The following is a 26,582-nucleotide window of genomic DNA, read 5'->3' as shown; positions in this document are numbered from 1 at the left end:
TGCTGCTTTTTAGATATCCTACCTGTTTGTGCCACCAAGTGGGTCCAGCCACTCCAAACTGCTCCAATCTTGTCATGTGAGAAAAACTGAGTCTCAATCTTCTTGGGCTCAACAAGGAAGATCTCTTTGCTCACTAGCTGCCCATGTTTGTTCCTACCCCAGACATACAGGTGTCCTTCATCTACAACAGACAGAGGAATAAAATTTGTTGAAAGTGATATACATAGAACACCACCAGATACAGGCTCTGTCTCAACTCAGTGGTGCTGAGGAAAGAAAAATATTTCAATTTGTTTTTTGCTGTACACTTTTTCCTACCACATGCATGCACACTGTAACTAGGATATCAGGAATATTTGCAAGGGCCTTAACAATATAGCCTGTTTTCTGATGGCTACACTAACTCCTGAAACAACCAGAGCTTTCACATCAAACTGCCTAGATCTCATTTCACCTGTGTGTTTCTCAAAGACAACTGAAAGATGTTTATAATAAAGGCCAAGTTATTAGAAAACTAACCACAATAGACAACTTCTCTGAGGGAAAAAAATAAAAAATCAAAACATCTTGGGGACACTCACTGAGCAGTCCCTCTCAGCCTACTCCGTTCTCGCAGGCCAGCTTTTACCTCCACCCCAAACCTTTGATTCAGTCCGGTAAATAACTTTCTGAATTGAAGCAAATAATTTAACTCCCCTCCTGTATCTGGGACTTCAAAACCTAGCTGGCTGCTCCTGCTCTCCATTACAGTCTCCCAGCCTCTCTACCCTCTACAAGAGCTACAGACTCCTAGCTCTGCTCATTCCTCTCCTGCCTTCAGCTTGAGCAAATTCAGTAAATCCCCCAAAGCAGGAACAGTTTAATGCTTTTTCCTCACTTTGCTCAGTCACTCCCTAAAGGAAGGAAGCTGTGTGACACACAGCTATGAACATACAACTAAAGCAGTTACCACTCATCACAAGGCAAAATTAAAATATTTTCATGCCTCAAAACAATGCTAGACAACTAGTGAGAGACTTCTGTAAGTAATTACTTGTCTTCTCCCACCCCACTTCTAAAATAAGCATTTGTGCAAGTGCATACTCCAGGATTTCACCAACAAGGATAATTATATTTACAGAAACATCCACATTGCTTCATATGTTTCACTGGTGCAAGTTGGAGTTGCTCACAGCCTAATGACCAATTGACAGTAACAAGGTGATTGTTTAGATGAGTCCTTCTGCAGATATTACATATCATTAGTTTAATCTTTTCAGCACAAAATCATTCTGCCCAGGTTCTAGGCCTCCATGTTAAAAAAAACTTAAAAGAACATGAGCTGCATCAGGCCTCCCAAAGTCTTTTGCCACCCTGTACAAGCTGCAATCATAAGAAATAAGTCTTGCACACATAAAGTACATGATCATGGGCCCAGAAAGTCTGGAAGTCATATCATTTGCAACATGGAATTGTTCAGAACACGTCCACAACACTCAAAGCTTCTGTAAGTCTCAGGTCAGCAATGAACTCTTGACAAGCAGCATGACAAAAGTAAACCTTTCAGAGGGGGAAAAAAAAAAAGTCGGATGTAGGCTACAACATATTTGATTATCTCAGTTTGGTAACAGTAACAGAAGGAATGAGCTGGGAGAATTCCACTGTAGTACTGCTGGTGAAAAATGAGAGAAAGAGGCGGGGGGAGAAGCCACTACTTGTCAAGTTAGACATTATTGACAGTCATCTGCAGGACTTCCCACATTCCTCGATAAAACACCACAGTTGACATGGAAAAACAAATCAAGCAATAATTTCATTCAAATTTGCCACTAAAATTGATAAATTCCTTCCCAGAGTGAAGTACATATACCTTCTGGAGAGAAGAAAAAAAAAAAGGTGATGGGAACAGCTTGTTTCAACAAAGAAAAACATTATAGCCATTCATATTTCTACAACTAACATTCACTGCTTCTGTCACCTCCATTTTTTCTCCAGAAGGTGTTTCCTTTATCCTGGGAAATGTCACATGCTCAACCCTCATCTCATTTCCTGAGTAGGTTTTAACAAAAACTTAGACACTATGACTTAGCACCATATTCTCACCGCTGGAGGTTTTGGGCCCATTTGTGTACCAGTAGACTATGATCCTGTTTTTTGAAACAGCCATCGTTCATATTTGCAAAACAACCCTGCCTATGTCAAAAACCTGCCTGACTGTGGGTGTTTGGTAACCTACCAGCATGTGGCTCATGAAACAGAGCCAAAGACAATGCATCACAGAGTGAAAGATTCCTAGAAAAAAAAAAATAAAATCCCCATTTAAATACTACACCCCACAGCAGTATCTTTACTATATCAAGTATTATTTAAAATACTTCATATTTTAAAGATAACAAGTATCTTGCAGGACGAAGGGCAGCAATAGCCCTTAAAATCTTACACACATACTTTCTTAATCCTGATCCCCCTGCTGCCAAATAGGCTGCTCTCTTAAGTAAAAAGCAAAAGCACAAAATAATAATCTGCTCACTCTCTAAATATAGAGTGCTAATTAACTAAAGTAAATTCTATTTGTCCTTATAGTTTTTCACTAATCGCACATACGCTTTGCATCTCAGAATTCAATATAATTTACACCTTCCCATACAACTAAATCTCTCTAGATCTGCATAAGCAAATACTCCAGTGATCCATTTGATGATGGCAGAGGTACCAGATGGCTGCATGTTTGCTAAGAACTTGTCCCTGTAAAGTTTGAACCTTACAAAGACTAGTCTTTGCCAGTATGTTTCCACACTTCAAAACTGTAAGATTACAGCATGAAAAGCTATTCTGTTTCCCCTTCTCCCCATCTGCCAAAGGAAAAAAAAAAAATTTTAAATCTTTATTGGACTTTTATTACTGGATACTTAATACCCCAGCATGGGAGCACTGCCTAAAGATCAGAGGACAAATGGCAGACATTATGGAAATGCCTAAGTGATTAAAGCAACTTCCTACTGCTTTAAATAAGCCCTGTGCTCTTACATTACCTCACAGAGATCTGCACACTGTTATATTAGTGCCACCTAAGATAGCTCCAGACCATCTCACGTCCCTGCACAGCACAGCCCCACGTGGAGGCATTAGCTCATGTAGCAGAAGTAGGATAGCCACGGCAGCCTTCCTTGTGAAAACCACCTAACATACCCTTTTCTCCACGGACAGAGTTGCACTTGTCCCAGCGCTCATCCATCCAAAGTTACCTAATACATCATCATGCTGCAGCTCCAGACACTTAACCAACCACATGCTTCCACAAATCCTTTCAGAGTTTCTAATCATTAAGAGCCCAGACCCTTACTTACTCATAAGAGCCAAGTCACACCTGACCCCAAGAAAAACATACACAGAATTCAGAGAATTCAAAACATGAATCCAGCTCTTTAAAAAAAAGTTCTCAGAATCCAAAACCACTACAAAACAGTTAACCAGCACTAACAAGGCCAAATCAAATTTTACCAGCGTAACCAAAATTGATGGACATTTCCAAAGCACAAAAACCTGTACAGGCCAAGACAAGGACTTTCATTTCTATACCTAAGGCCTACCTGTGAGTGATACCGAATGATAGGAGCTTGCAGCAACCCTCTTCACCTTTACATCTTCCAGGCCTAGAGAAAAGTTAGTCTCATAAAATTTGTAAAGCAGATATAATTTCATGCATAGACATAAAACAGAGCTGTATCAATCTATAACAGGATGATGATGAATTTTATAACAAATGCCTCTGCTTTTGGGCCATAGATGTTGCAAGACTCACTATCACTTTCCCCCATAGATTACCAACTTGTACACCCATTCTATCCTTCAGATACTCCATTACATGTTTATAATACCAAGTGGCTTTATAATAAAAGGATGCTACATGTCACTCTAAATTATACTTCTGCTCTATCCACCCTTACAGAGGAATCGGATTCCCGGATTACCTGTTACTTCACAGGGCTCCTTCGCTGTCAAGAACAGAGGGAGGGTTTTTCCTTGGTTTGCACGCTTTGCCCAAGATGCCATGCCAGTTCCCCACTGAAACACCAAACCACTCTCTTTCCAGAGTAAACACAGATAGAAGAGACTGAAATGCATCGACCACCAACAAAATCACTTAACTCATTAATTAGTTTTAAAGATATACTCACTTCATTTTCACCAATTCAAATTTCACTTTAAAAGACCTTTATGCCAAAAACATACTTCATAAACATACAGACAACGCTGGTGAAGTCATCAAGCAACAAACAGTTGTAGTCTCATTTATACAAGTAAGAAAACTAAGAAGATACTAAGTGACCTGTCTCAGCTCTCTAAGGCCTATATCAGGACATTATTGAGGGCTCAGGAACAGAAGTCCTATAAGCTGTGGCGCCTCAGGAACAGACACAATTATTTATTACTATGAGTTCATTGCACTTTCTCTGCCCTTCCTTCTCTTCATACTAATTTGTTTGTGCAGTCCAGCACACTGAGGGAGTAAAGTCACTTGTCTTCTCCTCAGGACCTTTCAGAGACTTGACCTAGCACTGAATCAAGATGCCCACTGAGAGCACCACTCAGGGAAGCTTAATTCCCAGTATTCATATAGGCACCAGAGATCCCACTCTTCTTCCAAGCATCTCCTCTGCATTTTCAGCTAGACACCACTGCCTGCAACCCATACTAAAGTTCATGTAAAATTAAACCAAAATAAAGGAGCCTGTGTACTTTGTTGTTCTTCAATTGTAAAAAAAAAAAAGCTAAAATAAACTTCATCTTTTCCCTCTCTCTCCCTCCAAGCCATTAAAATTCCATTTCATTTGTTACTGAAATGATACAAGAATGATGACATGTTTACCTGTAGCAGCAAGGGCATGTCTCAGTCCTGCAGCAACATCCACCACCTTCTCTTTGAGAGACTACTCAAGTAAAAGAAAAATATATTTTAGTTGCTTTTTGCATTTAGTGCCTTTAAAAGAAAAATATGCCAAACACAGAAGTGGAATGCTATGAAAATAGTTCTCACAATTCCAACCTGCATGTCACAATGCATATCAACACTTTTTATCACACAGGAAGTAAATTTTGGCCAACAAAAATTAGTGGGAGCATCTTCCAAAAAAAAAAAAAATCAAGCAAAGCAACTGGATGCACAGCTTTATGGCAATAAATAAAAAGCCACAGTCAATATCCACACATGGAAAAAGGAACCTTCTTGGCAATACAGATATGTTTATTACCTAATTTTAACACAGTGTTCCTCAAGAATTACACCAAAACCTCCAAAAATACCAGTGACAAGCAGTAATAAGTTCCATCAAACTGTTCAGTTTTACCAAGCCCTCTGATCACAGACAATACAGTTGATAGTACCAGCTACACCACTGAAGGCTGCCCAGTACAATCATGCGAAAGAAGACTATACCAACTCACAGCTGCATAAAATGAGTGACTTAAGTTTACAGAAGGTACTTCAATTCTGGCACTTTTCCACTTCTGAGTACTCTGCAAATTTATTATCTTGTCACAGATGTGACACTATTCAAAATAGATGGCATCAAGCCCAAGCATTTAACAGGATACAAACCAGAAGAGAAAATATTCCAGCTAAATGAATGGTCCACATGGCAGGGAGGACATAGATTCAGATTAGCACTGTCAATACTACCATTTTCAAGGCACCTTACTGGATTGATGGTCCCAGGAAATGTCAAGGATGCAGAAACATCAGGTGAGTTAACTCCTATTCACTAGGGGTTACCTAGGGGATCAGCTGTCCTTCGTTTCCTACATTTAAAAAGCAAAGGAGTATCTTCCATGAGCCATGAGGCTGAATTTCTTGTCCGAGAATCCTTTCTCCTCTGAAGGTATTACTTTCATTAGACATGAGAGGTCATGTGGATAGAAAAGAGTTTCATTAGTGTTCTCCAAATAAGAAACTACAGTGTAAATTAGGGGTTAATTAGAAATCCTGTGAGAAATTTACTTAAACTGTTAGGCTTATAGCCTACAACAGGAAAGCTTTTCTGATGTTACAGAAGTCTTAGTACCTACTACTTAAAACATTTTACAGCAATTAATATGGGGCTACATTCCAAGCTCCCTACTCACACTCAACAGTGCCTCACCTACAAATATCACCAGAGACTTCCACATGACTTACAGGAACAGCACGAGCGCTGCTGTGAAAGTCCACCATTTAGCATTTACAATTGAAGATACTCAACAACAGAGAAATTATCTAACTTTCCATCCTATTTCCTTGGAAGTCGGTATTGTTTCACAAATACTGAAGGTCAGATCAGAAGTGAGTCAACGTACTTGTCAGTTCCTTTACATGCAAAAGTAAAAATCATTTTAATATCAAAAGTGAAAACTGAAGTTTATTCTCTCAGGTCTAGTTTTCCAGCAGCTGCACATTCTGGCTTTCTCACATTTATCTAATGGTTTTGACAGCCAGTAATACTCAGTCCTCAGAAACAGTCCTCATTTCAGGGGAAGAAACTCTGACAGTTATAAACACACTTAAAAAAACCAACACATACTTAAAAAACAGAACTGCTCCACAAGCACAAGAGCAACAGATCAAAAGAACTGGCATAGCTAACTTTGTTGAACTCCATCATGCAGCTCTTTTTTTTTTTTTTTTTCCAGGGGTGGATTACTGTTGGCTCATTTTGTTTTACTTTGAGCTGTTATGCAAAAACCTCCAACAAAGTACAGCGAAGACACATACCCTTCATGTAGCAAAACATATCTAGTACCTGGCAAACTTGAGGCAAAACTTCAGCTGAAGTAAACTTGCAGTTTCACTACCTTTAGTATCACTTCACGTCATCTGAGCATCAGAGTCATTCTCCAGATGTTATCTTAACACATTATTAAATGTTATAAACCCTAGTGAAAGAGCTTTCTGTTAGAAGTGGACAAATTCCTCATACAACAAGAAAGGCAGCCTTAGCTTCTCATTTCTAGGTCAACAACTATCTTTGGTCCTTTACTTTATAAGTTTACTGTAACAGACAGACTCTATAAAAAAATAGTTGAAGAGTCTGGCCTAAAGCCCACTGAGGTCAGATGACCTTTGCAAGTTGCCGGAAGCAATATAAAGTACAGAGCTCTGAAGCACAATTTCTTTTAAATCTTTACCTCAATCTTTTGTGGAATCAAGCATGGACTTGATATTTGAGGAACTCCTAATTGTCCAAAAGAGTTAGACCCACAGGACAGAACTAGCCCAGATCCTGCAAAATGAAGCATTAGAGCCCAATCAGTAAACCTGTGAGCAAAAGCAAAGCACCATAACATTCTAACAAGCAAAATATCTCAGCCAAATAGCTCAGAAAAGGACCTAACATGTCCCATTCCAAAGTCCCTCAGGCCATAGGCTTCTGGTCTTACACATCACATTCAGCAAAGGTCCAAAGTTCACTGGGATGCAAAGAACATGGAGTCATTTAGTTTGCAAGGTAAACTACTTTTTAAGTAGCTTAAAACTTGAGTGCCTGTGCATCACACAAGCAACAGCATGTGGATATGCGGAACTTTCAGCATATTCTTTACATCAACATATTTCTCCAGCTCTTACAGAGACAGATTTACCTACTAATATGATTGTAAAATCCCAGCCACAGGCAACTTGTTTTACACAGAAGCCAGACAGGGCAGCGCACAAAGTAAAATGCAGCACGTCCTCTGTGTGATTCAATCCCAACTGCCCGTCTTTGTTATGGCCACAAACAAAGAGTTCTCCCGCACCTGGAAGAAAAAAAAAAAAAAAAAACACATGTTCTACTTCAGACTAAAAAGACAAGCATACATGCCATGAGATCCTGTGACAAATAACAACAGTGATAACGTGTCATTTTAAGCACTGCAATCGAGCAAAAACAAAAAGAAACAGTTATTTCTAATGCATCAGAAACACCTCTGAATAAGCACAGTTATGGAGAGTTGGGTTTGTCAAGGGAGACAATCCATAGGGTAAGACAGGCACCTCTCACTAAGATCCACAATGAAGTTTTTCATCCCGTTCACATCTCACATCTATCTGTATCCCTTCTTCCCCATAATTAGCTACAGCATACAGCAGAACCTTTCAAAGACCAGATGTTATCTTCTGCTCCTTACCTTAAAGCTTCTCAAGATTTAATAACCTCCCACCCCTTCATCCTCTATACAGAAAAATTGGCTGCTTTGTAAGAAAAACTGTTGTATGAAACAGTTATAAAACAGTCCTCACATAGCCATAAAGTAACCACAGAAGATAATCAAAACAGAAATTTCCCCAATTTCCAAAAAATATTAAGTTAATTGGCATGGGAGAAACCTGTTTTGCAACTAAGAACTGGTACTTGTTCAGGAACAGAAGCCACGGATAGGTGGCAGCACCAAATCAACAGGAAAATGGGGGGGGGAAAGAAAGTGTTTAGAAGTCATACACTCCTTACAAGTGCAATGTTTTTACCAGTGATAACTGCGGAATGTCCCCCTCCTCCAGTAATGCTTTTAACGTCTTGACATTTGCAGGAAACATCTTTCAGTGACTGAGGTACCATCACATCCTCTTTATGACCAAGACCAAGCTGTCCATAGCTGTTTGCACCCTTCAAATACACAGAGAAAAATAACACTTTTTTAAAAAAAAGTTAACTAGGAGCAGATGTGTATCTCTTTTAAGAGCTAACAAGCTTATCGGGGACATGTCACAGATTGACCTGCCAGTATTTGCTCCTAAAAATCCCCCAAAATGGCAATCTTCATGCTTACTGCTGTCACACAGGACCCCCAGAATTACCGACCAGGACCCTCCTAAATTTGCTGTCATTAAGGCTGCCCTTGCAACCCCAGCATTTTAAGAAACACACTGGAATATATTCCGGTAAGACTTGAACTGCAAGCTAACAGTTACTAAGGAGGAAAGCCTGGTTATATCAGGATGATTACCACCTGTTTAATTTTAATGCTGACAATATCTGCTCGTTACTAAGATCTTATTCATATCAATGCTTTCTGGCAGTCCACCTCCAAAACGAAATCAGATGAACATGCTACCTTGTTCTGCAACCTAAACAAGTAAAGCAGAAATGCTTCTCCCTCATTAACTAAGCCTTTTAGCTTAAAGTGGTCAAAATTAAAATATACCAATTATTATAGATTTATAAGCACAAAATTGTAGCCACTAAACCTATTATAGAAAGCAGCTACTGATAATGTGGTAATGTGTCAGGAAATTTCTTAGCCAATGTAATCTCTGTTAAGTGTCCAACAGTTTGAACGGCAACCTTCATTCACAAAGGTGGATTCAGTAACTTTCCCAGCCCGCACACTGCAGTAGCGGCAACACTCAACACCCACATTGCACCCACCCTGCTGGTGATCCCCAGGGGGGACTTTCCCTGCCTCACCTGTGCTCCCCCTGCCCATCTGCTCTCTGTTTACCCTTCCATCCCCGATGCAGCACCTGGTGTATCTTAAAAGGACACATTTAGCAATAAACATTTTGTACCTACAGAAACAGCAACATTTCAGACAAAAACATCTGGCTGCTCTCCTCAGCCCATAGTTAACAGGTGGATGAGAGGTCAGGATTCAAGCTCAACCGGCAGATCAAATTGTTGTCTCAGTCACTACTACCGGTAGACAGTTTTAGAACGTGTTACTACTTAACAGACATAATTCCTTTTAGAAGGCTTGTCGTAAGCTCTCCTTTTAGCCTATAACTTGCTCTTCCCAGAAAGGTTGGACTAGATGATCCCTGAGGACCCTTCCAACCTGTGATTCTGTGTGAACGTTCAAGTCTTCAAAAGGAGGCAAGCTGCGGTGCAGAAAGAAAACCGCAAGCCACGCACAAGCGTCTGTCCCAACGCTAACATGCCTATCTTCATTTACCCTTCCAAGGTTGACTGGTTATTACCGAACAGGACTACCACAGAGCAAAACGAGCTAACGAGAAGAAGAGATACCCATCTAACGCGATGAGGGCGCCTCACCACAGCGTTCTTGACTTTTTCGGAGGGGGGGGCGGGGGGGAAACGGACGGACGGACGACACCTGGGGCCGCCCTTCCCCAGGGAAGCGAGTGGAGGACCGGCGGCGGCGGCAGCGCACCCGGCCCCGGCCCCGGCCCCGCGCAGCGGGCAGAGCCCGGCAGAGCCCCGCTGCCCCCGGCTTCCCCGGCTTCCCCGCCCTCACCGCGCCGCGCCGCGCGCCCGCTTACCCACGCGAAGAGCGCCGGCTCCATAGGGCCGGCGGCCCCTCGCCGTCCCGCCGCGCCGCAGGAGGAAGAGGCGGAGCGGCGGCGGCGGGCTCCGGCGGGGCCCCGCCCGGCCGGGGGCGGGGTGGCTGTGGGGGGGGCGGCCGGTGCGGCTTCGCCGGGCGAATATTCTGTCAGGACTTGGGGGCACCTGTTGACCCCCTCAAAGTCCTCCGGAGCGATTTTGGGGGCGGGGGGGCGGCGGTGGCGAGCAGCTGCCGTGCTGATGGTCCCACCCGCGGCCCCCAGTGCCGCGGTTACCCGGCAGGCTCCAGCTCCGGCTGCCGCTTTCCCGAAAAACTCCCCAAAGCCCGAGGGCCGGGTCCTGCGGGGCCGGGTCCTGTGGCGGGGGAGCACCCGCCGGGGCCGGGGCCTACGGAACTCTCCCTCACTCCACCGCTTCAACGGGGGAGGAATAGTACTAAGACTTCAAAAAAACTGAGGGGAAAATAAGTCATTCCTCAAATAAATATTTACAGTTTCCAAGGGAATTGAATCACAGGTGTGGAATATCTGCACCATAGTATAAAACATACAAACCCTTAGTCAGAAGGGAGTGTTGTGTGTTATTGCTACAGTGCTGAAGTAAAGTTGGTTTTGCTTCTAATAATTACCAGCAAGTCATTTATTTCATTGACATTTAGAAGTCCCCACAATAGTTTAAAATATTAAAATTATTACTGTTCTACATAGCCAGCAGGTTTGGACATGTGAAGCCAAACATACAGGTTGTTACTGCAATAGAAATGCAACTTCTCTACATTACTGTTAACAGTTTATTTTTTGCTACACAAGTGTAAATAAAGATACAATTGCTGGTTTTCCAAAGTATTTTAAATTAAGGGCTAATTCAGTAAAGTTTCCTACTTGAAATGTGTACATAGTTCAGACAAAGATTTGAAGTAACACAGATCTTTGTGTATTTCAACAACATAATATTCAGCTGCCTTTTTAAAAATATTGGCATTATTAACTGTTGTCACAGAAGCAGGCAAAATAGATCGTCCCTTACTACTCACATATAAGGTTTCTTTAAAGACAAGGGCCCTAAAATCTACTTTAAGGTATAATGTAAGCCATAAATGTTGCAGACCATATTTCTATGTCTTAAATGTTATTAAAAAAAAAGAAAAACATAGTTATGATGGGTTCACAGTCACAGAAAAAATTATCTAGACTTGATTTAAACAGTGAATATATTTGGAAAGATTGGGCCAGCAATTGCTTATGGAGCAGATGTGGCCTACCAGAAAGCATATGTAATTCAAACTGATTTTCAAGCACAGAGGTTCATGAAAGTCCTTTCAAGGTCTCAAAATCCTGAACTATCATCTCCAGTGTTCTGTCCATTTTTCCAGCAACATTCACAGCTGCAGATTCTGTATTTCCGGTAAGCTCTACCTATCAGTGCTTAGCATGCTATTAAATACACCCTGCACATCACAGATCTTCCATTCAGATGTATCATATCCTGTACATATATTCATTTCATTGTCAGGGTCAGCAGAAACAGTAGCTGGCACCGCTTTGTACAGCTATGCGGGATGCTTGAAACTATGGAGCCCTGAAAACTGGGATGTTTGCTACTATGTGATAGAAACAATTCACCAGGACACTCCTTCCCACCACTTGTAAAGTGCTCTTTGGAACTAGATATATTTTATGCTACAAGGTAGTTTGTTGCATTCATAGCCACAGAATTCCTATGAAATGCTTGGGCCTTTCAGTTAACATTTGCTTGGCAAGGAATGAAGGCATTCAGGCCTAGTAAAGAAGAAACAAAATGTACCTTTGTGCAGCTTGTGCAGGTCAATAAAGTGACCAAGCGATCAATAGGATACTTAATCTTACAAAAAGCCAGGCTAGACTATGAACTTTGGCTGTTATTTTAATCTTTGGTGTTATTTTACAACTAATGAAACTATTTTGAATATTAAATTGTGATTTGGAAATGGGTGTAGGCTTTGTGCTAAGTCAGTACCTGATGGCTTGCTATTTTTTTTCTTTAAATAAATTAAATCATGAAAAAGGCAAATGGTACTTCTCTAAGGAAAGGTCTTCACTCAGGTGCAATATCAGGGCCAGCAACAAAAATCCTGACTCTCTGAGCCAATAGTCTCTTAAAATAAACAGAATTAGGATTTCATGCAACAGCTCTGTATCTGCCTTGTACTAGAAGCATGACAAACAGTACATTTGAAATTCTCTGGGGGCAAGAAAGATCCTTCTGAAAGCAAGATTTGACCCCTCAATTTTATCAGCTCCAGCTATTTGTGTCCTGATGCTTTCATTGTAATCATTCAAGTTTTAAACGTAGTAGCACAGACTTAGAAGCCCTGATTACTATAGCTTCTACACTATAAAGTCTGCAATGCTATAAAATTAGTAGCATAGACTACTAGAGTCAGAAACTGACATTTCCTTGGGGCAAATTATTACATTATTGCCTCAAAAGACAGCTTCTGCAGCATCTGATCCCAAACCTGATCCACAGACCACACTTTTGCTCCAGTCTAGCAATGTCTCTTCTCCCCCACCAGCTTCTCAAAGGCCCCTTCAGGCCTTTTTTTTTTAATCCAAGGGGGATAGAGGAATACATTCTGCAAGGGGCTTTACACAGAGAAACAAAATGAAATTATTATCCTTATGGGCCATTCATTCTTCCATTTGTAAAGGAGAGACTTCTGCATACAACACATCACATGCTTAGAAAGAAATCAGCAGGGAAAAGAGTTGCCAAGTGCACCACACTGGTGACAGGGGTGTTAAACTTCCAGCTGCTTGCCCATCTTGCTGAGGGCATCACTGACAATGTCCAGCTCATGACGTAGCTCATTCACCACACTGGCAATGCTCTTCGTGTCTTTCAGGATCTGCACACTTTGAGTATATGGATTGTACTTCACACCAAATGGGCGTTTGATGGTTTTTGCAAACTCTCTATTCAAGTAAAAAAAAATAAAAAGAGGGAGTTATAAACAAAACACAAATGCATCCTCTGTATGCAATCAGTATCAATAACCACTTTTCTAAAGCTACCTACTTTCTTAAAAAATAGTTGTAATTGTTACATAGTTCATCATCTTCCCCCACAGTACGTGGAAGACCAAGCAAATACTAATCTCGGCTTTCCAACCCCATAAAAGCTGGTTATAGAACTGTGATAGGAATAAAAAGATTTGCTGCTGCTACTGAGATGCATGAAATCAAACCTGCTTTTATAAAACAGAACTGTACCTCATCTTTTCCTTTGCTTCTTCAAAACTTTCAGAAACAAAATAAACCTCCTGGAAAGTTGTAATGAGGCATTCTTGCTTGCAGGTGACCCTTGGATCAAAAGGCTTGACTTTGGCATTGCCAGAGAGCGAGTGCTGGTACCATAATGTGTTATGTGTCAGAGGAACATCACCACCCAAACAATCCACAAGGAAGATGACACGAGGAAGAGTGAATAAAAAAGAAAAGATTAAGTGATACCATATTCAGTGCATTGCTTCTTAAAATTTTCATCTGCAGATGAACAGTAGTTAAAGCTTAACAAATGGAATAACTCTGAACAGTCACATTCTGCCAATCTGGGTCAAAAAAGGGATTCCTCCGACAGGAGGCTCGTGTGTAAACAAGAGTGCTATTTTCAGAATCTGGTTAAACCAGCAGACCTTTATTCTAAAATAGTTACCTGGAACCTAATGTTAAGAAATACCAGTAATCTTCCTGTCAAAGACATGGGAGCTCCTCGTCATATATCCAAAAGCAGACTGTCCAGCAATTATTGCCACAGAGAATTTGCTTGAAGTCTAGTAGGTATCCAGGAGTTTTCAAAAGAAGGATTTTTAGAATTATACTTAATAAAAACCAGGGCAAAACAGTGACAATAATAACCAGATAAAACCAAAGAAAAGACGTAAATAAACAGTAAATATTCTTACCCTGAGCTCGCTAATTGAAGAGAGCAAGCCAGCCCCATAAACTCGTAGCTGTCCCTCCTGCTTGCACAAGCCAAACTCTACAGTGAAGAAGTAGCACTGAAATAGAGAAGGGAGTAAAACAATTCAGCCTTCAGCAAAGATGCTGTGGTGAGCCAGGTGGGGACATTTTTATTTGCAGGTAGTGTCAAACAGTTGCAAATATCAGACAGTCACCACTTGGTTATCCTTCTCGGATATTTAAAGAGGAGGGAATGCAGAATGGAAGGGTGAGGAACTACAGGACTGCATGTGTCTCATAAGAAAGACTGATATTATAGATCACCCGAATAGGCTAGAAGCTGTTAATGTTAGTAGGAACATGGAGACATAAACTTGTTTTGAGAAATATTGTTGTGACATGACAGCTTCGGCTTAGAAGAAACACTGAACAGAGAGGATATCTGTGAGTGAGTGAAATCATCAGCCCACTACAGTTTGTTCCTCATTTGCTTAGTGGTCTGTAAAATTAAAGACGTTTCATTTGCTGAATTTCAGGATTTCCACAGGTATATGGGGAGGAACGCTATTTTCATAGATGGCTTAATTCTGCTCCCACTGAAGACAGTAGAAATTTTACTACTAGCTACACCCAGTGGGGCAAAAAGATTTAAAAACATCAGCAAACCAGTTCTTTCATAACTGGCATCAATTATTTTTCATCTAAATTTCATTTTCATCTTAAAATATTTTTGTCAAAGCATCCAGAAACTGATATCCAGGAAGTAAGATTCATTTATATTATTTTTAATTTCTTGGCTGAAAAATGTCTAATACTTGTGCTCACCACATTCAATGAAAACACCATGTAATTTCAATTAATTCTATATATTAAAGAAATAGATTCCTTTTTAAATCATTTAATCATGTTTCCAGAAGTGAAAAGATTTTGTTTGGTGGTAGGTCACTTCTTCCAGATTGAAATTCTATGGTCTGTTTCTTCCAGAAGTTGCACCCTTACTTGACAGCCAAGTGAAGAAAAATACCAACCATATCAACCCTAAAATGCATTTTTTTCCTAGCATGGAAAATTTTTATATGCTCTAAAAGCCAAGAACCAGTGAAACACGTGGGTCTAGCAGCTGGTGTGGCTAACATTGAAATGAAACTCTGAATTTATTCGATGGAGTAGGATCAGCCTAGCAAAGCACAAAGCTTTCGGTGGGATCATCAGGCACTGATACACTCACTGTTGCCAGTTTTTGGACAGCCTCATCTGATGCCCCAAGTGATGCAAGACCAATTTCCTGGGAGAACTGAGCAAAACTGGGTTCAGCCAAAAGAGGAACATGGCCTAGAAGCTCATGGCAGGTATCACTGGAAAAAAAAACAAAAAAAAACAACACACACCCCACACAAATCTCATGATCCACCTTTGTAGTAGAGTGAAAAAGCAGCACCACTGAACAGATACAATGTCTTGTGTTAAACTCTTAATATCCAAAAGACAGAAAAATGTCAATCATGTTTAAATGAAAGCAATTGAGCAGGTCATACCAGCTCTAAGTAAGTATAAAAACTCACATTTTCAAAATTAATATCTGAGCTGCACATTTATGAGGCAATTGAATATTAAACTAACTCTGCACACAATGACGTCAGCAAGAGCTCTCCAATAACATGCGGTACTGTTGAAAATCCTGTACTTATGAAGATGGCACTTGAGCATGCTAAAACTTCCTTACATTCACTGTGAAGGCTGAGTCTTCAGCACCTTTTTTTAAGTTTTCTTGCTGGTGTTCTTGAACAGCTTTTAAGTAGCTTGGCTCTGGGCAGAAAGATTCAAAACTCTCTCATATTCTACCCCAAGATTAAATGACTCACGGCTCTGGTGTATAGAGTGGGTCCGAGCTGTGTCTAACGTATTGAGTGCAGTGAAAAACTCTGAATGCTAATCCTGCCAAGAAGTCTCTGGGTGATAGGTATCCAGCAACGGGTCGAATCGTGAAACCTGTGCGCTCTGAAAAGGAATGGAGAAATGGTACATTAGTGTACAATTGTACAATGTCGTCACCTTTCCTGCTACGACTGGGATAAAAGCCACAGCACTACTTTGGCTCAGGAGCACCTGGGAAAATGAGGCATGATTAGACAAATTAGACATAAGCTTGAGAATGACCAACATTTAGTAAAAACGTCCCTACCTCTGTATAGGTGAATTTCCTACAATTTCATGCCTAGAGCCAATACAATACAGCTAGGTATCTCTTTAGCCAATCCTAATAGTCTCTTTAGAGTTAACATTGGCCCCTCAAATGTCACTGTTTGCATATATTCAAGACACAATACATTAAAACACTGATGGCCAAAAGGCTTCTTAAAGGACCAGAATGAATACAAGCAAAACAGACCAAGGGCAGATTTTTTGTGCCCCTATAAGAGCAGTGTGATTTGCAATGGACCTTAGTTCCTTTCTGTGTAAGAAAATTAGTACGTTACCTTTCAGGAAGCGGGACACATCTTCCAGCTGGGGGATATTGTCTTCCCTGTACCCACAGTATTTGGTGAGCAAGGGTAAGTTTTTAAGGTACTCTCTGCAGGCATGAGTTGGGTAAAGCTTGTTAAGCTCTCGGTACACAGTCCCCCAAGTCTTGATCTCCTCCTCAGTAAATTCAATCTTGGGAATTGGGTCACCACTACAAGGGGAAGAGGAAGAAAAGACATTCCTCAGTAAATGGCTAATAACGGATGACTCGTTTACTTATTATTATTATTTAACAGTTATATGGCTGTGACACCTGGTCAGGGTTAAGACCCCATTGCATTAGGCACTGTCAAATACACAGTGAGGTCTGGTCTATGCCCTGGAGAGCCTTTAGTCAAAGGGCTTGCTCTCTTTTCCTCCTAAATCAATGAACAAGAATCTTTGCATTGACCTTACTGGAGCCTGAAACTTTGGTCCTGTAAACAGTTTAAGAGTTTAATGCTGAGAGTAACATTTTTAAATACCTGCAAAACCTTTACAGCTTCAGGAGCTGAGAACACATCCTTTTCCCTGTAGGGCTTCCCTGTCTGCAATTACTTTCCATTACCTTTTTGATTTGTTTTAGAAAATGAGAATTCCCAAATTTAGTAACACAATGTGTGGAAGCAGCTAAATACACGCATTAGGTAAAAATTGTGCTTCTATGCAGAGGAGACAAGCATCTGTCTGAACATATTACTTGTAGTCCATCTCTCCTATGTAGCCCTCAGGATCTTGATTAAAGTGGATTATAGCAAGGATGTGACCTAAAGCCCGCTGAAAGCAATGGGAGTGTTCCACTGAGCTTCCACTGCCAGCCAGGTAAGCCAGCATGGCAGATGCTTTCCCAAGGGAATCCCTGTTAACAACACATTAACAGTAACCAGCTCTGTGCTGTGGTAACCAGTTGCATTAGTACACAGTGCAATATTGCTCTAGATACCCACCATTTCTAGGTAATTTCCAACTGAGCAACTTGGCATCTAAATTCAAGCGGGCAACAGCAACATGAAAATCGTGTTTAGAAAGAATTTACAGCTGTTAAACTCTTACTGCTTTAAGAGCTCCCTCCCCCAAGCAGCAGCTCTAAAGACAGAAGCTCTTCAAGTTTCTTTTCACAGAAAACTTCTTATCTACACATCACATGCACTAGTTTGAACCAGGAAAGAAAACTCAAGTATTAACATTTGCCCAGAGAGTTTACACTCAGTGGTCAATGGGCTATAATATTAAGTTTTGCCTCCCTTCTCTCTCCTTCACAAAGGAGACCAATCAGCCCTAGTCAAGTCAGTACGTCCTGACACAGGCAGCTGTGCAACATGCGTTGTCCACCCGCTTCCTTTGTTGCGCCCATTTCCAGAGAAGCACAGAGGGACTGCAGACCAAATGCACCACATTGGCAGCACGGGCTTCCTGCATCACTGCCCATCTGAGGGTCAGCTCTACCACAGGTGCCATAATGGCCAAGCAACCACAGGCTGATCCTCAAACCAATCAGAGGCCTGGGGAGCTATAAGGTGGCCTACATCTTTTAATCTTGACTTACCTCTCCCTTTGTTTTACCCCTCCAGCTCTGCTTCCTGAGCCAAGCGCGCCTCATCAAGATCTGAGCCCAGGCAACATAAGCTCCTGCCAGTCCACTCTGCTACAATTTCAAAGCACCCAGAAGTCTTATTCTGGAAGAAGTCAAACTTACTGTTTGTAGTTCATAGCCAGGTCTGCAAAATACTTTCGCCTCTTGCGATAGACATTGTCTTTGAAACCCTGGGGGAAGAGGGAAGGGGAAAGGGAAAACAGAGTTAAATGAGTTTCCAAACTGTAGTAAATAAATTCATTTAAAACAAGACACTTGAAATTCCTTCAGTTGGGAAATATAAAAGCATGCTGTGTGAGAATGACAACAGGGCAGGAACCTCATAGCTATAATCTGAAATGTTTAATAGCTGTGAATTAAGCCAATATTCTAATTCAAAGTAAGGATCAGTGGTTTTATACATGCAACTATAAATTCAATAGACAAGGATTCATTTCAGTCATATCAGTTTTTATACAAAACTTTGTTACTTGCTTAATTACTCTAAATTACAGGACAAATTGCCCATTTGCACTCCCCCAAGCACCAATTTGTTTGCTCCATTTAGAGTAAGGAAGAAAGAAAGAGGAGAAACCAAGTCTGCCTCACAACAGCCTTTTTTCCTTTTTTTTTTTTTTTTTTCTTTTTTCAGTTTGCATGCAACCGCTCAGTGCCCAAACCTGCAGTCCTCACACCTGTACGCCTTGCAGAAAGGCATGGGAGCTAAATACAACGGTGGCCTTGCCTGAACTAGGAAAAAGAGATGAAACTCCCAAGAGAAGGTGCTCGGACACACAGAGGCGCCATTGAGGGGAAGGAGAAGGAGGAGGAAAAGCTGCAATTTTTTTAAAGTAAGCTCCACAAAGTAGATTTTCACTAAGGACTGAGCACAGGAGGAAAGAGATACTTACTGGATGGTCAGCATCCAAATCAGACCCATACATCAGCACTCTGTTTGCACACTTATCCAAATCTGAGATCTTCTTCGGAAACCAGGGAACATTCTCCATGTCTAGGGAACACATGGAATCCACAAAGTTATTAAAAACGCCGAGCATGCTGAGGGAGGAAACGCTACTTTCAAGTATGGCTATGGTGGTTACAAGCGAAATCTATAAATTAAAAGGGTTATGAATACGACAAGGGAGTCCACTGCCTATCTGGCACCAGCCTACAGCTCACACTTCCTCCTCTGTCACTGCCACAGTCTGCCTACAGAGCACAGCCAGCTCCAAAGTGTCCAGGGGAGGAAATGGTTAATATCAGTTTTCTGTGGCCCTTAACTGTTATTACTGTTAATGTTAGAGTAGTATCTAGAGGCTCCCACTGAGACAAGACCTCCTTGTGCATAATGCTGTGAATCTTCTAGGGTACAAAGCATGCAAAGGAGCAGAGGAGTGATCTGCCAGTGATCCCTGGGCAAAGCAGGAACAGGTCTGAGTCCTCCCATCCTGCTTTAGTGACCATGGGAAATAAACATTGCTCTGTGGTTATGTACCTCAGAAGCATCCAGCTTTGCTGAGCTATTTGTGGGGAAGAGGGAAGAAAGCAATTTCAGCCCTGCAGCCTTGGAGAGATGCATCATTACAGTTTTGCTACTTTTTTTTTTCCCTGCAGCCCAAGATTGGTTACAACCAAGCTCTTCGCAGAGTGGTTAATACACTGTTTTTCTGCCCCAATGTCCTTCAGTTTTCTTAAAAAAGGTAGGGGCAGTGTTTAGATTGAAACTCCCCTTACTTAGGACTAAAGAAAGCCATTTTTGTCCAAGAGACACCAGCTCACACCTTCCCCTACCTATGAGCCTATGCCAAGAACAGTGGCTGAGAAATACATGGGACCAACTTCCCACTGCCCTGAACTTTAGGCATCTCTTTAACTAGAAGCAAAGGTAAACACGATGTATAGCATCCTAAAGTTAAAAGGCACCTCTTTCACGCTAATATAAGTAACCAGTTACAATGAAAAGTGGTAAAAAAAAAAAAAAAGATTAAATCAAGAGTTACATGAGGAAATTGCAGAATCCACCTCTTGCCCTCACCAGCGTCTGAACTGAACCAGGTTCTGTCAGTATTATACCTCTGTCATCCTGCTGTACAGTCCCTAGCCAAGCCCTGCATTCAGACTTCGCTTGCATGCCAGCCTGCATGGGTGCAAAGACTCCCACTCATGCCAGTTGTGCTGTGCTGAGAATGGATGGGAGCACGGCCAATGGACACACAATTTACCCAGGCCTGAAACAGCCTGTATTCCTAGCTGACACCAGCCAACACAGCCCAGCTCATATCAACCAAACTACACTCGTTCACAACACAGAAGCATGAACCTGGTAGCAACTGATTGAAAACACTATGCAAATGCAGATATGGACACCATAGAAAGATTTCAAACCAACACATTGAGAAGTTCATTTTCATCATAAGTGTCTCTTGTACTTACCATCTTCCTGGATATTGAAATGCTCTGTCGGGTTCACAGAGACAATGTTGACGTGGGATTTCAGGAGCTGGAAGATCTCATTCAGTTGTTCCCTGTTACTGTCACAGTCCACAAAGATCTCAAACTCAGAATTTCGTCTCTTGGACTTCCGTGACTCTATATGTACCAGATTTACATGCTTCTCCTGTTTTGTAAGAAGTAATGTTTTCAAACAGATTGACTAAAAACCAAAATCTATTTTTCAAATGAATATTCATCACCTTTGCAAAGCTATTTTAGTTAATTGGATCTCTTAATAGCAGTTTGCTTATTGGAGTAGGGGAAAATAGTTTTATTTTTAAAAGCTTCCTATTCGGAAGAAAATGAAAGAGAACCAATGTTCTTTCAATTTAATTTACATTTAGGAAGCACAGAAAGACACAGTCCGGTAGTTGAAATTCATAGACCTTTTTCTTTCACCCCTCCCAGAGGAAGCTGATTAGCAACTGGGCCTGGGGAAATTCACCAAAATGTCAATCAAGCCTCCATATAATTATCTCACAAGTCAGCAACAGATTTAAACGCAGTCATTTTCAAGGCATAAATTTCACTTTTATTTGAAAAAATTATTTAATCATATGTTTTATATCAAGAACACAGAGGAAACCCCAGGCTAAGACATGCGGGGCCAGGTGACAGAGCAAACAAGTACAGTTGTGCAATTGCAGTTACTCTGTCGTCCACAGTCTGGCTAGGCAGGGTGACAAGGGCGCTGGACTTGACCCAGTGTAGGTCAGCACCCCAAGTGTCTACCTGCCATCAGCAGGAGCTTCAGACCCACCGTTTATATGCAGTAGAAACAATAAGTGGCAAACTCTTTTCATGAGGGGAAAAGAAAAAATTCTCTCAATCCTTAGTACGCGCAGATGATACATTTTGTGAAGATTTTTAGCCAGCCAGCATCTAATTTCTGATGCATAAATTTGCCTTTATGGGTAATTCTGGGTGCAAAGTAGGATCCAGGTTACGAATCACATCCTTAGTAAATGGATGTAAATAAATCTAACACGTTTCAAAACTATGCTGCGATATATCATATATGTGTGATATATATGTGATTATTACATACCTGAAAGAGTTTTAATGCTTTTACAAGTCCTCCGACTTCATTCTTCAAGGAAAAAATGATGGCTGTTCTTCCTCTTTCTGATGCATGGTCTTCATTCTCTTTATTATCTTCAATCATCATGTAATTTGACTTATTTAACTAAATGCAAACAAACAAAAATATTGTTTTAGTGGCTAGTAGTGCAAAAAGTATAAGGTTTCACATTTCAGTTTGTCTTGGGTTACTATTGTGCTTTGACTGATCAAGAACAAAAGGAAAGGTGCTAATTAAATCGTTACACAATAACAGGCATAAAGTTAGGCACACACAGAATCTGTGAGATCTGAAGATGGAATCCTGATATTTCTTTTTTCTGTTGAATGATTTTACAGACATCTTTAGTCACTCTTTAGGATGACTCGGCAGAAAATGTTTTCAAAGTATAGTTTATAATTAGCATTAGTGTTTTTTTGGGGGGAAAAGGAGCTACAAGATGTCAGCATAAATAAGTTGAACAAAATACTTGTTAGCAAATCTGACAAATATTCGTAAAGGGAATAATCCAAAACCTGCTGGATATAAGCAGGAAAAGATGAGTCAGGCTTTAGTAGATCAGAACTAAAGAAAAATAGCATTGCCTTTCTCTCACTACGTAACTGTAAAGCACTGCTTTTACCGAGAACCGAGACAAAAACCTAAGGAGGTAAAACGTTGTGCTGACCAGGATCTGTCAACTATAGAGACAGTCCCACTCTGATCAACCACAACAAAGCTATTCCATCTGTTGGGTCCCCTAATTCACATGCCAAACCACTATCACAATCACCCAAATCACACATTGAAAATTTTCAGATAACGAACCAAAAATTTTCAGGAGCAAGTGGTTTTGTACATTACTAGCGATCACACTCCTGACTGTGTTGAAATCAGTGGATATTGCAGATTATATTCTTAACCACATGTAGCCAGGCCATAAATAGAGATAATATAGAAACAATTAAGAATGCAGAAAATGCAAAGCAAAGAAAAACCACAAGGCTTCGAAGCAGAGGTTGTCTCCCATATGTCTTCAAACCTTGCAAAAACAAACAAAAAAGGTGAGGTTTCAGAAGGAACCAGTGAGAAAGAAGAGAAGAACAACAAAGGCGCTTTATTGCTATTTGGAATTATTTTTCATTTGACAGAGTTGTTAAAGATATTACTATCTGGGGACAACTCATCACAAAATGAAAGAGCAAAAATAAAAATGCAATCAAAATGCAGCAGTTCTGCATTCCCTTCTACAGTCTAACCTCTTTAAAACAGATAATGCTGTAGAGCTAAGTATTTCTATCTATAACAGGTAGGTTTAAAGAAAACAAAAAACTGATTTTACCTGTATTTTATCAAAACATTCCCATTTATCTTTCAGATTAAGACAATAATCTGCCTAACAAAATAATTAAATTAGTTCCTTTTAAATTGAGTGGTTTACAACAGGGCTGGTATTTGACGCTGCTCTGCGAAAGGTTTCAAGCAGGTTACTAACTGTGAGCTGTTCAAGGTGCAGAAGTGGTATCCAGCGGAAGGGGTCTTGCTCCAAGTCCACTGATGCTCATGGAAATATAATCACTGGATTTCTCACTTGGTCCCCATCTCTAACAAGTTGTCACTATATGATGAGCCTGGATGACAGCATCAGTCCATCATACTGTTCCTGATCCAGCAAAGCCACTGATCTCTGTCAACTTGAGTCCAGACATTAAATTCTCTGCTGAAAGCAGGTGAGAGGGCCCAATCCAGGCTCTGCTGAGCAGCCTGGAGGTTTCACAGCTTGTTTTAGCAAGCGCCAGATCAAGATCACAAGAGCCAGGAACAGGCACTGAGCAGGGGCCTTTAAGCAGAGAAGAAAAAACTAATAACCCTAACAACTACATATAGGTTATTGTTTGTTTTCTCAAGTGTGAGCCAAATCGTACTCAGAGGATGCTGCCATAGAAGAAGCTGGATGCAAAGAAGAGTCCATAACAAATAGAGTTAGATGGCGGTCTTTGAAGGCAAAGACTGTTGGGCGGTTTTATATACGTGGCTTATATGCAGCATGTTGGCTTGATTCCACATTCAGGATCACTGACTTAAGATCAGCTTATGAGATTCGGCATAGTTACATGCAACATTATAAGGTGCACAGCTAGGACAAACTACATACATCGAAGACTAATGTTCTTGTTCCTATATTGCTAGTTCAACTTACATTGTGTTTAGGATCAGGGGACAACATTTGTAAAGTAATATGTTTCAGAGACCAACAAAGAAAATACAACAAAACACAGCATGTTCTTACATTAACTTTAAAAATTACCTCTAACTTACGAATTTGAAAAAAGTTGCAGAAGAAAAATTCAGATGCCTACAATGCCAAACACACACCACTTACACTTTTAGCCCTAAATCAACATTAATCTTTGTCTTTCAATTTAAAAACAGACTAAAAACAGCTCTGCATTAATGCGGCAACCATTTTGGTGCAAAACAACAAGAGAAAAATGGTAACGCAAAAATAATGCCTCTCGTCCAACAGCTGCCTCTTCACCTTCATTTTATTCTGTATCAGTAGCTCTGCTCTAATCAACTCTGACACTTTTCCTTTGCATGGTAACATATCTGAGCTTGGGGGGGGGAATTAATATTGCTCTGATGCTTATTATTAATGATGCAAATCATTAACTGATTTCCCATCAGCCTGACTCAAGTCTTAATGAAAATACACAAACCCAGGGGTACTCTGAAGCCCTTATTTAGATAGATATCTAGGTGTGTTCTGGTTAAAGATGGCTCCTTTTGGAGCCCATAGCAGTTACCTTCCCTTTCTCCCCCTCCCCAAAGAATATTCTCTGTAAGACAGATATTTGAAGGTGTATATTTTGTGCTTTAATTCTCTATATTAATGGATAGCCAAGATTTAATATTATCCAAACATACTTGTCTAAAGGGAATTATGTTTTAGAGCCAAAAATTGAAGACCAAGAAAGTCTTATTTTTAAAAATGTATTTGATATAGATTGCCATTAATTGTACTCAATAAAAAAGTCACAGCAGGCTTTTAATATCCTCCTCCCCTAGTAGCTGCCTACTTTCTCGCTGTCCTTTTGACACACTTCTTAGTAGGGAAGGATGAAGACTTGATCTTAAGAGTGACCACGACTGGATGTCCCATTACAGGGAAATTTTTCAGCCACACCAAAGGTCTTCCTTCAATTTACTTCTCGGGCACCAAACTGAAAGCTGTGCTGAACAGTTTATTTGGCTTCCAAAGTTCTGAGGGATATGGCAAAACAGCCTCTTGTGAAACTTTACCCATTACAGTCAGCGCTTTTGTAAGAAATTTTACTGACATTTTAAACTGTACAATATCCATAACTGTGGCCAACACGTAAGTGCTGATTTTATCTCACCTTCTCTGATGTACTAAGCATATTCCCACTATAACATGAAATAATCCAGCAGCGGATTATTCTGGGCTATATCACACCCCCTATCTTGAAGCAATGATGCACCAGAAGTTACTTTTGTCCTACCTGAATTTCATCTGCTCGCATTTGAATTTCTTCCCCCCATGGCCATCCAGAAGCAGCTGCACAAATCAGTCCCATCCCAATCCCAGCGGCGCCGAGCACTCCCACCGACGCCAGAGGAGCATCACAGGGCTCTCCAGGCAACGGGGGCCAGAAAGCTCGCCTTTTCCCCCAGAACCGCCGCTCCCGAGAACGGCAACAGTGAGGCGGCAGAGCTGTAACTTCGGAGAAGCGGCGTTACCCGCAAGCCAGGTTTCGCCCCCCGTTTCACGCCCTCGCCGCGCTGCTCCCGGGCAGGTGAGCCGCAGCCCGCCCCCATCCCGCACCCCCTCACCTGAGCGGCGGCCTCCAGCGAGCCCTCGCGGCGGGGAGCGGGATGCATGGCCGGGGCGGCACCGGACGGGACGCGCCGCGCCGCCGCTTTATGGAGGGGGCGAGAGCCGCCCCTAATCGCCCTCCGCGGCGGGCGGGGGCGGGGGGAAGCACCGCCCCAGCTGAGGAAGGGGTTCGTTAACCCTGTTAATAATACCCGCTGAGAGCTGTTTATTCACACACCGTTGGAGGAGCAGGAACGCTCAGAAGCAGCCACCAACCATCCGCCATCTCCGCGCCCCAAAAGAACCCGTGCAAAAAGAGGTGCTTGCCCTCCTGAGCTACACCTGTAAAAGGATGATTAAGGGGGGGTCAGGCAGGACTGCCTTTTTGCGGGGTTTGCAGCTAGCATGAATTGGCACCCCACGGGGCTGAGGAGAGCAAGCGGTCGGGTGGAGGAGGCCTGTCTGCCACCATCGTGCCCGTGCAGCCTCCTCCCAACATGTGTCCGCTCATCGCAAATTAACGTACATGCTACCTGCGGGAAAAGGAAGGCAAACTGCGTAAGTGACAGGTTGTGAGGGCTGAATTCACAGCTGAGGGTAAATCAGCAGAGTTGCCTCCAAGGCAATGCCTTAGCTAAGGGGAATTGGCAGCCCAGGTGAGAAGCTCCCCTAAATGTTCTGCAAAGCTGCTGCAAAAGCACGTAGTGCAGGCTGCAGCCTCAAAGAGAAACATGGCGGGTAGATGTATCAAGTTCTTCACTGAAAATAAAAGTGCATTTGTGGCTGTGAAAATAAACTGCAGCACATTACTTCTTTTCTAAAAGGTTCCTCCACCAACGGGAAGAATAACTATAGTTCAATTAACAGGAAAGTATGTATTTTTGTATCTTATATATAGTACCATTTATTTTCTATATAGATCTAGACATATATTCATCTT

At 41.4% G+C, this 26,582-nt stretch overlaps 2 protein-coding genes across 9 annotated transcripts in view; both read right to left on the bottom strand.

Moving 5' to 3' along the window:
* Positions 1–10,307, bottom strand: part of SERGEF (secretion regulating guanine nucleotide exchange factor) — a 165,574-nt gene extending 155,267 nt beyond the window's left edge. For 7 of the 8 annotated variants that reach the window (XM_064452593.1, XM_064452594.1, XM_064452595.1 and 4 more), the window contains exons 1-8: positions 10,211–10,307; positions 8,459–8,597; positions 7,594–7,749; positions 7,141–7,235; positions 4,850–4,910; positions 3,951–4,064; positions 3,570–3,632; positions 23–181 (exon numbers count right to left, since the gene is read on the bottom strand). In XM_064452593.1, coding sequence (XP_064308663.1) covers positions 23–181; positions 3,570–3,632; positions 3,951–4,064; positions 4,850–4,910; positions 7,141–7,235; positions 7,594–7,749; positions 8,459–8,597; positions 10,211–10,234 — 811 coding nt within the window. In that variant the 5' untranslated portion in view covers positions 10,235–10,307. The remainder of the gene's footprint in view (positions 1–22; positions 182–3,569; positions 3,633–3,950; positions 4,065–4,849; positions 4,911–7,140; positions 7,236–7,593; positions 7,750–8,458; positions 8,598–10,210) is intronic. The other variant, XM_064452596.1, reaches the window with a different exon arrangement.
* Positions 10,308–10,999: 692 nt separating this feature from the next.
* On the bottom strand, positions 11,000–25,708 carry TPH1 (tryptophan hydroxylase 1). The gene is made up of 11 exons (XM_064452584.1): positions 25,660–25,708; positions 21,793–21,930; positions 20,685–20,868; positions 19,160–19,260; positions 18,372–18,439; positions 16,651–16,847; positions 16,036–16,171; positions 15,402–15,528; positions 14,176–14,271; positions 13,484–13,617; positions 11,000–13,186 (listed from the first exon to the last, which is right to left on the bottom strand). The coding sequence occupies exons 1-11, from the start codon at positions 25,705–25,707 to the stop codon at positions 13,012–13,014; spliced, it is 1,404 nt and encodes a 467-aa protein (XP_064308654.1). The 5' UTR covers position 25,708; the 3' UTR covers positions 11,000–13,011.
* Positions 25,709–26,582: the final 874 nt, after the last annotated feature.

The sequence above is a fragment of the Phalacrocorax carbo genome, chromosome 5 (assembly GCF_963921805.1).
Source record: "Phalacrocorax carbo chromosome 5, bPhaCar2.1, whole genome shotgun sequence".
Lineage (NCBI taxonomy): Eukaryota > Metazoa > Chordata > Aves > Suliformes > Phalacrocoracidae > Phalacrocorax > Phalacrocorax carbo.
This window is presented reverse-complemented; position numbering and strand designations above follow the sequence as displayed.